This window comes from Littorina saxatilis, linkage group LG2 (assembly GCF_037325665.1).
Source record: "Littorina saxatilis isolate snail1 linkage group LG2, US_GU_Lsax_2.0, whole genome shotgun sequence".
NCBI classification, from domain to species: domain Eukaryota; kingdom Metazoa; phylum Mollusca; class Gastropoda; order Littorinimorpha; family Littorinidae; genus Littorina; species Littorina saxatilis.
The window spans coordinates 92146429-92163007 of record NC_090246.1 but is presented as its reverse complement, the minus strand read 5'-3'; the positions used below and the strand labels follow the sequence as shown (position 1 = coordinate 92163007).

General features: G+C 41.2%; 1 protein-coding gene across 1 annotated transcript in view; it reads left to right on the top strand.

Moving 5' to 3' along the window:
- Positions 1-16579, top strand: part of LOC138960173 (high-affinity choline transporter 1-like) — a 42811-nt gene that overhangs the window by 17173 nt on the left and 9059 nt on the right. Inside the window, exons 2-3 of the mRNA XM_070331942.1 lie at positions 9926-10123; positions 10443-10550. Coding sequence (XP_070188043.1) covers positions 9958-10123; positions 10443-10550 — 274 coding nt within the window. The 5' untranslated portion in view covers positions 9926-9957. The remainder of the gene's footprint in view (positions 1-9925; positions 10124-10442; positions 10551-16579) is intronic.

Below are 16579 nucleotides of genomic sequence, written 5' to 3'. Positions count from 1 at the left end.
GTAAAACAAGTCCCGAACTTGCCCCAAAACGCTATCTCCCGCTTCGGACTTAGCCGCAAACGCGGTGTACAGGGAAAAAGCTATTTGACGTCGCGGCAAGCGAAACACTCGAAATCGTCACCCAAGTTCCAAGAGCGCGCGAAGAAAAACTATTTAAAGTACAATACTGAAATTTAGTGTGGCATAAGATCAACCCTTTGTTATGATGTATGTGAAAGAGCGACTTATCAACATTTTATTAACGTCTTGAAAAAGGGTGGGTTCTGAACACAGTGTTTTACTTTTTACACAGATGTTTCTGGAAATCGCCCATTCCTGTCAATAATGTTAAAAGGCCAATCTACCAGGACAATGTCTTATCTAATCAATGTGTGCAATACTTTAACCGGGCCAACCGATTGAAGTGAAGCAATATTTCAACTTTTGCGCCGTCCAAGGCCGAATCGCGTATGTTCTGAGATCTCGCAAGGAAAAAGTATTAGATGCAGTTTACTGACATTTTGCATATCATCAGATCAATCCTTTGTAATTATGTATTCCGCTGAGCGACTCATAATTACTATTAACATGTTGTGAATATAGTTGATTCTGAACACAGTGTTTTTGTTTTGACACAGGCGTTTTTGGAAATCGCCCATTTCTCTCAGTAATCTTAAAAGACTAATCTACAAGAAGAACATCTTTTCTCATCAATACGGGCTATACTTTGACCGGGCCGATCGATTGAAGTGAAGCGATTATCCAACGGTTGCGCCGCCGAAGGCTGAATCTAGTCATTTACAGAGTGATACAACTATTTGCATGACGCCGCGGCAAGCTGAAACACTCGAAATTATCGCCCCAGTTCCAAAGACTCGCAAAGGAAAGATATTCTAACCAGATTCGTGTAATTTTGCGTGCAATACAATCAACTTTCTGTTATTATATGTTTAAAAGAGCAACTTACACAAATATCATTACGTTGTTGAAAGGGTTAATTCTGAACACAGTGTTTTCTTTTAAAAACAGGCGTTTTAGGAAGTCGCTCGATCTTTCTTCTCATTGATCTCAAGAGATACATCTACCAGTAAGTTCAGTAACATTTTTCTAATCAGTATGTGCTTTGGCTTGACCTTTACAAGCGATTGAAGTGAAAAACCAAAAGCTGATCAACTCTCGCAGTCATGCAAAAGCTGAATCAGTTTGTTACGCAGTGTTCAGTATCAGAGTATGCACAGTGAAAAACTTGACGTCGCGACAAGCCGAAATTCGAAATTATCGCTTATTTTCCACGAGCTCGCAAAGAAAACTTATTTAAAACAGAAAAATATATTGTGTAGTGAAAGATCTCTGCAACAGATCTATCCGGAAGTCTGTTCTCATACTGATGTAAATGTGTTTGACTTTGCCTTGCGATTGAATCAAAACGCTTTTCAACTGTTTCACCGCCGAAGGCTAAATCAAGGCATGCCGTGAAAATGTCACATGCAAATACGTTACAATATTAGGTTTTTCAACTCCCCACCAAAGTTAGATCAACGAACTAGCAACATCTTTAAAAAGAATAACCGAGCCTTCCGGCTGTGGAAATGATTTTTGTCTCTGCGACGCGGCCTTGAGTAGATCCATTATAAAGAGCTTGGAAGAGTGGGCAAACCAGTGGGGGATGAGGTTCAACGCTAAGAAGTGCTACGTCCTCTCCACCAGATCCACATCCCACTACTTCTACAGCCTCGGAGACACCATCCTCCAACAGGTCGAACAGAACCCGTACCTCGGCATACAGATCTCAGCCGACCTGAAGTGGGGCCCCCACATCACCAGTCTCTGCAAGAGGGCAGGATCTATCCTGGGCTTCTTACGCCGGAACCTCCGGAACTGCCCACGTGAGTGCCGTCGCCTTGCCTACATCACTCTTGTCAGGTCCACCCTTGAGTACGGGGCGGTGGTCTGGGACCCCTACTACAAACAAGACGTTGAGAGACTCGAACGCATCCAACGCCTAGCCGCTAGGTTCATCATGAAAGACTACGTGTCCAAGGACCCAGGCTGCGTCACCAAGATGCTAGAGTACCTCCAACTCCCTACACTCCAGGAACGCCGTCAGCAACTTCGCCTGACGATGCTGTTCAAAATCATCAATGGACTTGTACCTGCCTTACCCCCTGACTCCTTCCTCACCCCGGTGAGCGTATCTCGGCGCCGAGTCAAGCCTAAAGCCTACGAGGGGTATGAGAGCCAAAACATCCTCCAGAGACAGGCAACCAACAACAGCCGCTGTTTCAAAGCTCCTACCTCAAAGACTGATCAATACAGGAACTCGTTCTTTATAAAGACAGTGATCGAGTGGAACAATTTGAGCGAAGCCACCGTCACCCTGACCACGCCCAGCGCCTTCTCATCGGCGTTAGGGGGGCAGAAACCAGTGTGAGAGCCTCAGTAGTTTTTATCCAGTTTTTAACATTGTAACATAGCATTTTTTAACTGTGCTTGAAAAGCCTACATTCTAGGGCAAACGGACTAAAACCGCAAGTACAGCAGCAAGAAGACCAGCTGGAGTTGTACACTATATCCACCTTGTGTACAGTGAACTTTTAAGACTCTTTTAGATGCGCACACCCAAAAAAAAAAAAAAAACGTCACGTTGATAGTCGTCGTCGGCTTCTGTGGCGCACCCGCCAACCACCAACCCAGGCGGGTTATCCAGATCCAGATCCAGTGAACAGATCTAACAAGAACCGCAAATGCTTATATGACTCACCTTCGCCACAAGTATTATTATGAGAAACAGGCTATTGACGACACGCAGGACCCCGTGACCCAACAACATTAACAGACCCAAGGAGAAGGTTTGTTGGTGGACAATGACATTTTGGTTAAAAACACGTGGACAAAACACGTAGCTACCTCACTGCAACATGAATTGCTTCACAGGACTGATCAGCACGCAGAAGCCCTTTTCGAAGTAACCTAGCTGTAAATACTCACTTTGCAAAGTAAATTATCGGTAAAACGTTCTCTCACAAAACACACACACACACACACACACACACACACACACACACACACACACACACACATCCAGAATCACAAAGACAGACAGACACATTATTATTATTATTATATGAAGTCTTATATCGCGCGCGTATCTCCAGACTCGGACTCAAGGCGCAGGGATCTATTTATGCCGTGTGAGATGGAATTTTTTTTTACACAATACATCACGCATTCACATCGACCAGCAGATTGCAGCCATTTCGGCGCATATCCTACTTTTCACGGCCTATTATTCCAAGTCACACACACATGCATACATACTCACGCACACACGAACACAAACACACACACATAAACACAGACACACGTGCACATGGACACAGTTGGATCCTGAATTTCAGACACAAACACACACGGACACACGCACACACACACACGGACACACACACACACACATACAGTCAATTCCGGTTAATCGGCCATCCGGATAATCGGCCAATTCCGGATAATCGGCCTATTTTCCCTGGGACCGAATCTTTTCTTCATATTATGTGTTAAAATGTTCGGTTAATCGGCCACCACGAAAACTTTGCACATCGGCTAAACGGCCACCTCACACTTTCACGTTTTTGTGAGTGGTTCCATGATCATTACTCACATGACAGCACAAAGGTCTGCCAGTGAGTTTACTGAGTTTACACACTGTGATCGAAACAACTGACAGTCAAACACTGACTTGCTTGTGCCGAAAGCCTCTTTGCACAAACCATGGCGACGAAAAGGAAAGATTACAGCGTCTTGGAAAAACTTGAATTCTTGGACAAAGTGAAAGGATATCCGCCTAACACATCAAAATTGCAGCTTGCAAATCAGTTAGGGGTCCCAAGAAAAACCCTTTGTCGATGGATTAACGACGAGGATCATCTCAGGAGTGAAGCTGTAGGTGGACGCTTGTCTGTCTCAAAGAAAAGGAAAAGAGGAGGAAAAGACGATGAAGTGGACGAGGCATTGGTTGATTGGTTCAATATGCCCTGGAAAATGCCTTCGGGGAAGAAGAACTGCATTGCCTGGACGTTGTCTGTGCTGCAGTGAGGAAACGTGCCAGTGCCAAACAGAAGCAGACGACACTGGACACATTTTTTGGAGACATGTAGAGCACGTATGCCAATGCACGAAACTTCCGCTTTCCGCTACCATAAGTAACTTCCAACATCCAATATTTTTGTTCTGAGGAACTTCCCGATGCGATGTTCGGATAATCGGCCACTTCGGATAATCGGCCATAATTCAGTCAGTCCCAAAAGTGGCCGATTAACCGGAGTCGACTGTATATATACATACATACATACACACATACATACATACATACTTACACAAAAACACCCATAGACATGCACATTCACTTTTAATCAGAATCACACAGACAGACACACAGACGAACAGACACACACATATACACACACATACACACACACACACACACACACACACACACACACACACACACACACACACACACATGTTGCTTCTGTGGCTGCAATATATGGCTTCCAAGCCAAGCGTGTGTCTTGGGTTACTCAAAAAAAAAGGTGTCATTTCAACCTGCGGAACCGCTTCGTTCTTCACTTTCGATCGAATTACCTGATGTTTTTGTTACATCTCTTTGTTTGTGTGGCTAATGATCTGCAATGTTTTCATATGGTGCTGATCGATCGAATTACCCGATTTTTTTTGTTACATCTCGGTTTTGTGTGACTGATGATCTTACATTATTATATGGCGCTGAAGTACTGTATAATTTAGTAATATCTCGATGTCTTTTAGACTATGATCTGCACTGGGTTTTGTAGCACGGAATTACCTGATCTGTAGGTACATCTCATTGAATGTGTAATGTCTGTTTAACGATGGCTTTAATACACAAAGTCACCTGGTGTTCTTCTTTGATCGCGATGTGTTTGCAGAATTCATTTCGGTGCTACAATTTCCGTCTGTTCTGTTTCATCTTCATGCTTGTGTGTTTATTGATGGTATTATTATAATGCTGAATTAATTTCCCGACGATTTTTGACATTTAAAGTGTGACTGATGACTTGAAATGACTTTTATGGCGCTGAGTTGTTTGATGTTCTTAATTGGTTCTCATAACTAATGATCTGACTTAGGTTTCTTTTTGGCGCTAAATACCTGATGTTATATTCAAATGTTTCTTTGTTCTGTTATGCAATTGTATTTGTTACATTTCATTGATTAGACAATTTCTGTGTTGCTATGACAGTTTTTTTGGAAAATCTGTTGTTTGTGTCATTATTGCATTGCAGGGGATTTTGTCATGCTGTATACCTGACCTTAATTGCACCACAACAAGGATAACAGATATTGTGTGTGTGTTGGTGAATGTGTGTGTGTGTGTGTGTGTGTGTGTGTGTGTGTGTGTGTGTGAGAGAGAGAGAGAGAGAGAGAGAGAGAGAGAGAGAGAGAGATTCACATAAAAACATAAGGATACATACATACATACATACATACATACACACATACATACCTGCATACATGGATATATACACACTTACATACACATAACTTGCTATATAATCGCGGATATACAGGTTAAGGAAGAAACGCACACATTTTCAGTCAGGCAGAATAAAATATAACGCATAACTGCAAACTTGTGCTGTAGTTAGTGTTTTCTTGTTTGAAAGTAACATTATTATCATTCAATGTGTGGAAATATGCTAAAATGTGAGGTTACAAATGTTTATAAAGATTGACATTGCGGAACATTAATACACTTTTTAGTTTTTATTTTAGATTTATTATTTTTGAAAATATTGATTTTCAAGCTTAAGTTGTAAAGTTTTGATTATACAGCATTAAAAGTATGACAGCTAGATTGTACACAAAGAGATCTTCAATTTGATATATCGTATGACATCTTTACCTGTAAAACCACTGAAGATTTGCTTGTTCGCGTTTCTTAAATTTCGTGTGATGACGTCAATATAGCCTAAAATTGCAATCGGCTATAAAACCCTTTTTATTGCATTTATTGGTTCAACTGTGATACATTTGTGGTTGCTGCAATCTGTTTTATAAAATATAACCGAAAAGGTCATTTCTTTTTGCTTTTTTTAATTTGTCGCCCTGTACATAACTTCCCAATTGTGAAAAAATCGCATATTTGCCTGACTTTACAGTCCAATACCTCCAAATGTATAATTCTAACAGGCTTCAAACTTTGCACAGCAATTCTATAAGTACTTTTACATTTCAAACCTGAACTATAAGAACATTGCTTAATTTTGAAGCTGTTTACAGCACTCTAAAAATGGCCTTCTGTGGTCTGTTCACGCTTACTGTCAGTGGGCCTCCCTACGAGTGCTTAGCTTGCCGTTCCAGTTAAAAATGGGGGGGCCGCTAGGAACGGACGGCCATACTAGTCAAGGACTTACTATGGGGCAATCCTGTATAACCCGTGTAAACTTTACAGATTCAACCTACAAACTGCGACCTCATCTGTGATCAGATGGCCAAGCAATGCGTGAAATCTTTTATTCTAAAGCCTTATGGCTCGTTTCGACAAGCATTAAACGGATGAAATTAACCACATGCAGTTTATTCTTCAGAAAAATGCACCAAAAAAATGGGTTGGGTTCGGTGATTTGTACATAAACGTCTTCCTCACAATACACCAGTTAACAGTTCCGCGGCCATTTTAGATCTCGCACATGCGCACTTCTTTTATCGCGAGCAGATTCGACCTATTTCCTTTTCCAGGTGATGCGCATATCGTTTTTCGGCATGTTTATGTCTTTTTCCTTTTCCGGTTGATTTCACCGCATGCGCAGATCGTGTTATTCGCCCACGTTTCTACTCAAGGGACACTACTCCGGCGCACTACTCCACCCGTTGAAACGGGGAAACATTTTCTTCAGTACAAGTAGTCTTTATGAATAAACAATTAACAAGAAGGACGTTGTAAATTCATTCAATGCAGATAAAATAAGAAATATGTTTGACGAACTTGTTCTGTTCTTATTCACTTGACAAAATATGTGAAGATCGAGAGACGTTATTGAAAAACCGTGTTCCAGGCAACTCGCAAACAGATAACCGCTGTGTATTTCACCACAACCCAACGCAAAGGAAACATGACACACTACTATTTGGCATACCTTTTTGCATTCATTGAACTTTCCCCAATAAATTCGGCTCACATCAGTCGTACTAAAAGTTTGTCAAAACACGACACACAGGCGATAACAAAATGCCCACCTGAATGGTGGTTCGCAACCACACACTAACGACCTTCGAGGCACGTAATGAATTTTGCAATCTTCCGACCACCAATTTTTAAGTCGGTTACTCCCATTACTGCAACCAATAACACAGCATGTTGACGCCATCGCTAATTTGGATGTAACGTGAGGTTTTTGTTATAACGTAGAGGAAAACACACCGTCCCGTTCAATTGCTTCCATCACGTTGAGCAGACGATGCAGCGGTTGCTCGTAGAAATTTCTCGTCCAACCAGAATCTCTTTGGGTATCACGTGAGTTTTCCTTCTTTGTACCATGTAAGAGGGCTGTCACACATGCGACTGAGTCGCGTGATTTACCCTGTCACACAGCCGACTCAGTCGTAGAAAATAGCTACGACAAGTCTGCGACTCAGTCTCATGCGATTCCCTCGTAGCTTTGAGGTTTAGAACATGTTCTATTCCTGCGACCCAGTCGTCGGTCAATCGCAGGGGCAGAGCCAACAGAGCCAATCAGAACGCGTTGCTGCGGCCTTGACGCCGTGACGTAAAATAATGGCGGACAGTGGCGTACAGCGTCTCTTCGTCGATTCAAAACTTTTTGGAAGAACAGCTTTTTACTCAGATATAAAGGAGACGTTTTAGGCGTGTACAGCGGTCAGAAAACATTAATTGCAGCTGTCTGGGAACTTTATTTCTTGCAAAGGCGTAATGCTGAAAGGAATTTTTCAGAAAGGTAGAGCGACGTCCGAACATTTAGCGTCTGCTCTCGCAAAGCGCGTCTGCCGTGACCACAGAGATATGGCCGTGACACGGCATTTCCGCCCCGCTCGCGTGGAGTTATCGTTCGTCAATCGTTCGTCTATCGTTCATAGTGTGACGGGTCATGGCCTACGATGTGATGTGCGATCGGCCAAAGACTGAATCGCGACGACTGAATCGCAACGACTGAGTCGCCTGTATGACAGCCCTCTAAGTGCCGAAACTGTTAACTGGGGTATGATTTGTTTCCACATCCCATGACAAATTCTCTTTACTTTGGTCATGCCATATATACGTTACAGCTCCGTCCATCCATGGTATCGACATGAGAGATCCTGAGAATGGTATCTCCAGAAGTTTTTTTCTTTTTTTTGATAAATGTCTTTGAATTTGATAACTTCATATCCGGCTTTTCGTTAAAGTTGAGGCGGAACTGTCACGCTCTCATTTTTCAACCAAATTGGTTGAAATTTTGGTCAAGTAATCTTCGACGAAGCCCGGACTTTGGTATTGCATTTCAGCTTGGACGCTTAAAATTCAATTAATGAGTTTGCTCATTAAAGTTTTCCTTTAAATCGATTTTTCGCAAACAGATTTAAAATTGATTGCATCGTATTCTTCATCACATTCTGAATCTAAAAATATATACATATGTCATGTTTACTCTGTGATCACAATTAACGAAAATAGATTAATTAGTCTTACGATTAAAATGTAAGAAATCGATCCAAAAAGGATTTCATTTGATTCTTTATCATTTCCTGATTCCAAAAACATATAAATATGATAGGTTGTATTCAAAACAAGCTCAGAAAGTTAACAAGAATACAGAAAAGCGCGCTTTCCTGCTTAGCACAATACGCTACCGCGCTAATCTGGCCTGTCAATATCACTACGTTTTGCACGTGGAAGGTGAGCGATTTCCTTCACGCGGGGATTGACGAAGCTGTACTGTCTTGGTGAAAAAATACAGTGCGTTCAGTTTCATTCCGTGAGTTCGACAGCTTGACAAAATGTAGTAATTTCGCCTTACGCGACTTGTTCTTCTGTCTCCCCCTCCCTCGCCCCTCTCTCTGTGTCGGTCTCTCTCTTTCTCTCTGATGTTCACATGAACAAGTTAAACTCTCTACATCGTCGGGCAGCTAAACTCATATTAAATGGTCCACAAATGTCAGCTGATTTGAAGTTAAAGAATCTGAGTTACCTTCCTCTTGTTTGATAAGGCTGTAATGATTAATAAAGTATATGACGGCGAAGTGCCCAATTAAACTTGGCCAACACATTATTGCAACAAGTTTCGCAACTGGACCTAACCAGCCTGAATGAAAAGGTCTCTGTAATAACTTGCAGCTTTCACCATCCACGTAGTTCTTTTTTCCTTTTCAAAGGAAAACAGACAAGGTTCAAACATGCAAGTAACTGTCATGAAGATTATGACAAGAACAACAACAATAAGAAGCGCGGACGTGTTATTGTCTGTTGTAAAAACAAACACCCAACAGGAATTGGCCTCATGTCTTGAAAGGCAAAGTCCTCCCCGTGAAAACAGCTCAGTTCATCATCTCAGATCTGCCCAGGTTTTTTTTTACCTGGACACATACCAAAAATCAACTTCCTGCTTCCTTCAAAGAGTGGGGATGCTCGGAAGAATCTGTTTTGCACATTGACACTAATGTCAGTAAAAACAATAAATTCATTAAAACTATCCCACTCTGCAGAAATCCTTCAAAGAAACACTTTTTAGACAGAAAATAAAGTCTTAGCAAAAAGATAACTGTGGGTGAGATAGATAAAGTTGAACATAAAAGAAATCGGTACTCATCAACAACACACGGACAGCACAGCCAAAGACAAAGTGTTTGTTCGTCATCTTGTTGTTGTTACAACTGTTGCTGGTGAAATAATTGTGTGTGTTGATGTCCTCTGCAGATAAGACACCGGACACCAACAAGAGTGTCACCATGGCGGTGGACATTCCTGGCATGATATCCGTCATCATCTTCTATATCGCCATCTTTGCTGTGGGAATATGGGCTGGCCGGAAGTCTGCGAAAAGTACTACAGCATTGGAGGCGTTTTTAGCCAATCGAGACATGGGTCTCGTTGTATCCTTATTCACGCTTACCGGTACGGAGAGATGACACAAATGTTGCACAATTAGAAAATATATACACCACCCCCCCCGCCCCCAAGAAAACAATCTGCAGTTTATTTTTTGGGAGGTAATTGTTGTCATGTTGAATGCTTACCAGAGCAAGTGTTCAGATATTTCGCTTGCTGTGGAGAGAAAAAACACACGTGAAAAACACACGAAAAAACAAGAACAAGAACAAAACAAACAAAAAGACATGTATTCACATCATTTGTGTCGATGTTTCAGCCACATTGTGTCGATGTTTCAGCCACATTGTGTCGATGTTTCAGCCACATTGTGTTGATGTTTCAGCCACATTGGTGGGAGGGGCGTTCATTAACGGGACAGCAGAAATCATAGCCACGAGCGGAATGCTGTGGACGGTGGCCCCCGTAGGCTACTGCATCGGCATGTTTATCGGTGAGTTTGGCCATCATTTACCTGCGTTCACTTGCCAAAGACACAGCGCTGGCCACACAATAATTATTTGTCAGTCGCGGATCCCAGATAACTTGATGCATGTACAGTCACTTGCTGATTGTAGACTAATTTCTTAACTACACTTTAACATGGAATGTATGTATGTATGTATGTATGTATGTATGTATGTATGTATGTATGTATGTAGGTATGTATGTAGGTATGTATGCATGTGTGTTGGTGTGTCAAGTGTGCAAGTAAAAAGGGTATTGTAGTTGTACATATATTACTTTAGATATTTTTTTGTTATCATGGGTTTTATGAATTTTCTTCTCTTATTCTTTTATAATTATTAATTAATGACCTATATGTGCTGATGACCAATTTAATTTCCTTTGTTGGATCAATAAAATGTTATGAGTTATGAGTTATGAAAATAACTTCGACAAACATTGGAGGGGCCAATTCCTAGCGAGGGGTGTGTCGGAAACACGTGGACAAGAGCACGTGTGGGGTTATTTGTCAGAGGAAAAGCAAGGGTATTCACTCTTTCACAACCCATACAAACCCTACGGAGTTATTTCCCAAAATCGTCTATTCGCTGTGGCAGTTTGTTGCAACATCCGTAGTGGGGCTCGTATGTTGCAGACGCACTCATCAATCATTCACATCTTGCAACAAACATCATACTTTGTGATATTGTTCCTTATAATTATTTAAGGGATTTCAGATACAGAGCCACTTCAGAAATCTTTGTTTTTGTTTTTGATAGGGAATAAAAGGCTGCATTTACAGCAGACGAAGTTCGTACCAAAAGCGCTCAGCAGTAAATATTCCCAATTCAGCAAATGTAAAATTCAATGGTTTACCATGCACCAGAAGTTGTCTGCTGATAACACATGCATGACATAAATACTCTTATGGGTATTTTTGTGTTCTGGTATTTAATTTGATCGTTTTTAGAATTTTATATATCCGCAGCAAGAAAATTCATGATGGCGGCCTCCGCAACGTTGCGTGTTTTGATTTGAGCGAAAACAACGGTTCTGAAGGTAAGTTTTCAAGAATACGCATCCATTCACCAATGGCACATCATTTTACTGTTTAATTCTCCCCTGGGGTCTGTTATTCATCGGGTGAAGCGCTGAAATGCAGAGACTTTGTTTAATCTTGCAATAGCTCATTAGCTGGATTGTGATGCTGATAGATCTAGATCTATCTGTTGATTACAAGTAAAGAAATCATGATCGCCACGCTGGTGATTTTAAACGAACTTTGAATAAAAGGCGAGGAGAAAGAGATTGTTCATGGTATGATAATTAGTCCTGCCTACGTTAAGGACTTCCATGAGTCTCTAAACGGCTGAGGTGGGGGGAGTGGTAGAGTCAAAAACTGAGTGAGGGTAGGCCAGATAGTAGGATGACCAGCTGGAGATAAAAACACTCCACTCCCCATGTCTTTACAGTGTTGTGATCAAACGGTAGGTAACAGACAAAAGCATAGTGTATGCTAATCAAATGAGATAAGTGGTTTTGAAAAATGAAGAGGTACTGCTCTTTGAGTTTTACAATTTTGGTTTGTTGCTTGTTTCTCATCCTTTTGCTTATTTTAAGTTGACCGTGCATTGGTGTGAATTTTATTTTTACAGGATATACAAGAGTTACACCACATGCCGGTTCCTGGGAACAAGCGTTCTGCAATTATTCCGGTACCACAGAAGGGAGCTGATTTCATGCACTAGTACTACTGTATCAAGGTTTGTTACCTAATAGTGATAATACATCCTGTCTAGCTTAATAACAGTAAGATTTTTTTTATTTGTATTAATTGGAACATGTTTGCACATAATTAATTTGTAAGCGACCTCTGTGAATTTGATGGGTTTAACGTACCCTCACTATGGTCAACATTCTGTTAGCGACTGTTTGAAGCGAATAAATGTAGCGGTCAGAAAGATTCCAGAATCAGTTGGGTCACTGGAAACTTTTTTTTTTAACATGAAACAGTAAGAATTATACGAATTCATGAAATAACATTTTCTTTCATTTTGGTCTGTTGTGTGAAGGCTTGCTACCCCGGCTTTGACCGACTCTCTGAGATAGTACACATTATTCAAATACATTCAAATAAAAATGTCACATTTCATCTTTTGTGTGAAGGGTACCCCAGGCTGATTTCCTGCACCATGGATGTAGAGGAGGCCAGACAGTCTGCTTCTCATTCCAGCTGTGTTGCGTTTTTTTCTGCTCGTGAAGTGTATCGCCACATTGCCAAAGCCATTGGCCAAGAGAAGTCACCCTGTCTGCCCATTTTGCATAGCCTTACAGGCTGTGACACTATGTCGTTCTTCAATGGTATTGGGGAAACAGAAGGCTTGGGAAGTATGGCAAGCATTTGAAGACGTCACTCAAACTTTCTTCAGGTTGTCTGCTCCTCTTTGTAAGCTGAGTACCACTGACAAGGCAGCACAAGAGCTTTTTGGTGTATATTTGTAGAACAAAACCAGCAACGTACTGTGTGTAAACCGTGCTAGACGGTACCTCTTCAGTAAAAAGAGCTGCCAAATTGACTATAATCCCCTTACAACTGAGGTGCTGCTGCAGGACATGAGATTGAGAAGAGCCATCTACCTATTAGACTACCCAACTCTGTGGGCTGGCAGTTCAAGGCTGGAAAGTGGGAGTCATTCTGGACGAGCTTTCAAGAGGTATCCAGCGTGTGCCGAGAACTCATGAGGTGTGCCTGCAAGAAGAGCTGTACAACAAAACGCTGCAAATGCTGCAAAGAAGGACTGCAGAGCACAGCTCTCTGCAAATGTGCTTGCATGCCTGTGAAAACTGTCAGCATCTAAACTGTGCAAAAATATTATTGCACCCATTTTCATACCCCAACTCAAACATTTATTCCTGTGTCATTTTATTCAAACTGTCTATGCCATTAAAGGCTCGCATCTTCGCTATCTGGCACATTTTTGGCTCACGTAAGTGTAGCCTATGCGATGGTAAACTTTGTCTGTCTGTGCGTGCGTGCGTGCGTATGTATGTATGTGTGTATGTCTGTGGTAGAAACTTTAACATTTTTGGCTAAACACCGAAATACTCATTTCACGTGGTTAATTTTCAAGCACCATCTTCAAATTATTGAAGCAATGATCAACATTGTGTCGACATGTGTGTAGTTAAAGCGTGTATCCAAAGAAAACGGGTGGTGGGGGGTTTTGAAGGGGTACAAGCAGTTGACTGATTTGTGTCGTGTTTGGCATGTAGACGGCAGGTCAGGTGTCAAGATCAGGTCAGGGGTCGCGCGAAGGATTGTGGTCCAGTTCTCACCTCGCCGATTCGCCGGGGAAGACGATTTCATGTTGTTCGGTTTCTAAGCTCCAGAAAAGTAAATAAAGAAGATACCAAAGGGAGATTTCCTACAATTTGATCTGCACAGCGTGTTTCCAATGTCCACGCGAGGAAGAGCTGTCGAAAGCGCGGCAGTCAGTGTCGATCTTGCAGCCGTATCCCGGTAAGTTCAGAGACAGATCTAGTGTCTCCCACTCTGATAACGTGTCACCTACTGTTAATCCGTTTTGTTTTGATTTCTTTTTATTTCAGCAGACACGGATGTCAAACACAGTGCTAGGCAGTCACCTCTAGTGAAATGAGTTGATCTAAAGTGCCTGTAATGTTTGGATGTCTTTGCTCGTGGTTCGATTTATGTGAATTTCAAGACTTGCAGTAGAGTCTCAAGTTAAGTTTACTCTGCCCGAAAAAAACTGTCCACCATTTACTTGAACATGCAGATATAAGGAAACGGAATGAATCTGTTCTCAAAGTCAAAATGATCACGATTTTTTCCTCAGATTCAAAACATGCACTGTCATGGTTTTGTCTGTACAATTTAGTAAGTCTTAAGTACTTTGCAACAACTTCCTTGAACGTGAAAGACAGTTTTTGAATGCTAGATCTGTATCGCGTTTCATTCCAGACTCGATCCTCTCTTTGATTGTAGATCTACTGTTTGCTGTTTACGCACTATCATATGATTCGCTATGTAACGTTTGGTAAGCTTACCTTGCCACAGCTTTCTTGTCTTTGTTGGCATTTCTGGCTGTGTTGACCGTCAGAATTATTTTAAGAACCAGGCTGCTGCAGTCGACATGTTTCGCATATTGTAGGGTTACCATGCTGCATAGGTAAAGTGGCTTGTATAACCTGACTATTCTGTTTCAAAACACTGTTTATATTTGTGTAGGTTGTAGTCATCATAACTAATCGCATTTTGCCATTTGTTTCAGAAAGGAGGTTAACCTACAACAAGATCGACGCTATGTCAGATATATGCCTCAGCCACATGAAGACTTCCGAATTTAGATCTACTCGGCATGGTGACAAGTCTTGATGAAAAGTATAGGACTGAGGACAGCAGTGGAAAAAGTGCCCACATGGCAGGTACCTAACCTATTACCCTAGTCATTTTATCTGTTTGCCTTCTTTTGAAAATTATACATGGAGTTGATATGATGCGTTAGTTTTAACTGTGTGTGTGTGTGTGCGTGTGTGTGTGTGTGTGTGTGTGTGTGTGTGTGTGTGTGTGTGTGTGTGTGTGTGTGTGTGTGTGTGTTTGTGTGTGTGTGTTACGGAGTGAGTGAGTTTGTGTTATGTTACTGTTTGTTGATTTCTTACGGGAGCCTTGAAGGCTTCGCCTCTTGTTTTTTTTTACATCATCATTTACGCCGTCAAAATAAGGATACCCTTGACGTGACAAAGAGATGTCACAAAAACTTCGGCTACCTTTTAAAAAGCCGACGACAATTCCTGAGGCACAACTGGGTCACTGTTGTATACGAAGAGAAAGTCAACTTGATTATCCATCCAGAACAGGTTGTTTTATTTCGCCATCTTGCATATTTCTAGTGTTGTGCCATTGTACCTACTGATGTATGTGTCGATCTCACGGATGAGATGTTTATGTGTCAAATTTGAGGGATACCCAAGTCAACTAAAATCCATGTATTTTAACAATGAGCAAGTGGGTTGCGTTGAAACTTTTAGGAATGTGTGTCTACACACGAGGCGTAGTTCAACCGTTTGAGTACACTTTCAAATCTTCACGAAATAATATTTTAAAAACTGCCACAGGTTTGTTGACTTACATCCCACATATTTTTGACTTCGCATGTATATATATATATATATATATATATGACAGATGGTTGTTTCAAGTACTGCCAAAGTTTCTTTTGAGTATAGACACTTGCCGGAATGTGTAAACACATGAGAACAAACAACGTTTTCGAAATACAGCGATTATGAATTTTAGTCGACTTTTGAATTGATACATTACATTTTTATCAGTTTTATTTTGGGGGTACCCTTATTTGGGCGGCGGTCAAATAACCCTTGTAAAGGCCACCTTTTATCTTAAAAGTGTCCAAGTTAGCCAAGTTGAGTGCCCTCAATAGCATACATTGAATACAACAGCACAGGAATGAATGTTTTCGTTTTGGTATGAAAATTGGTGCAATATATTTATTTTTGCACAGTTTAGGTAATCCACAAATTCTTCAACCCTGCCACCCACACCGTCCAATCATTCTCTGCACCAACAATACATGTATTGTTTTGTTTAAAAATGTTTTTGTGTTAGTTTCTATTGCAAGAGAATGTCTTGTAGCATCAAACATGCCTAAATACCCTTTTCATTGGCGGCCATTTTGAAACTACTGATTTCTTAATTTTTTCACGGTGGCTCTGTATCACATTTTGTTAAATAAAAGCAAATGTCCATTTACGCCAAATTTGCTGTTAATCACATGAAGTGAAATATGCCTAACATACCCAACCGTATACACTGGCGGCCATTTTGAAAAATTGTTTAAAAACTACCTATTTTTGACTCACATGCGAAGCAAAAGTGAGTCTATGTACTCACCCGAGTCGTCCGTCCGTCCGTCCGTCCGTCCGGACGTCCGGAAAACTTTAACGTTGGATATTTCTTGGACACTATTCAGTCTATCAGTACCAAATTTGGCAAGATGG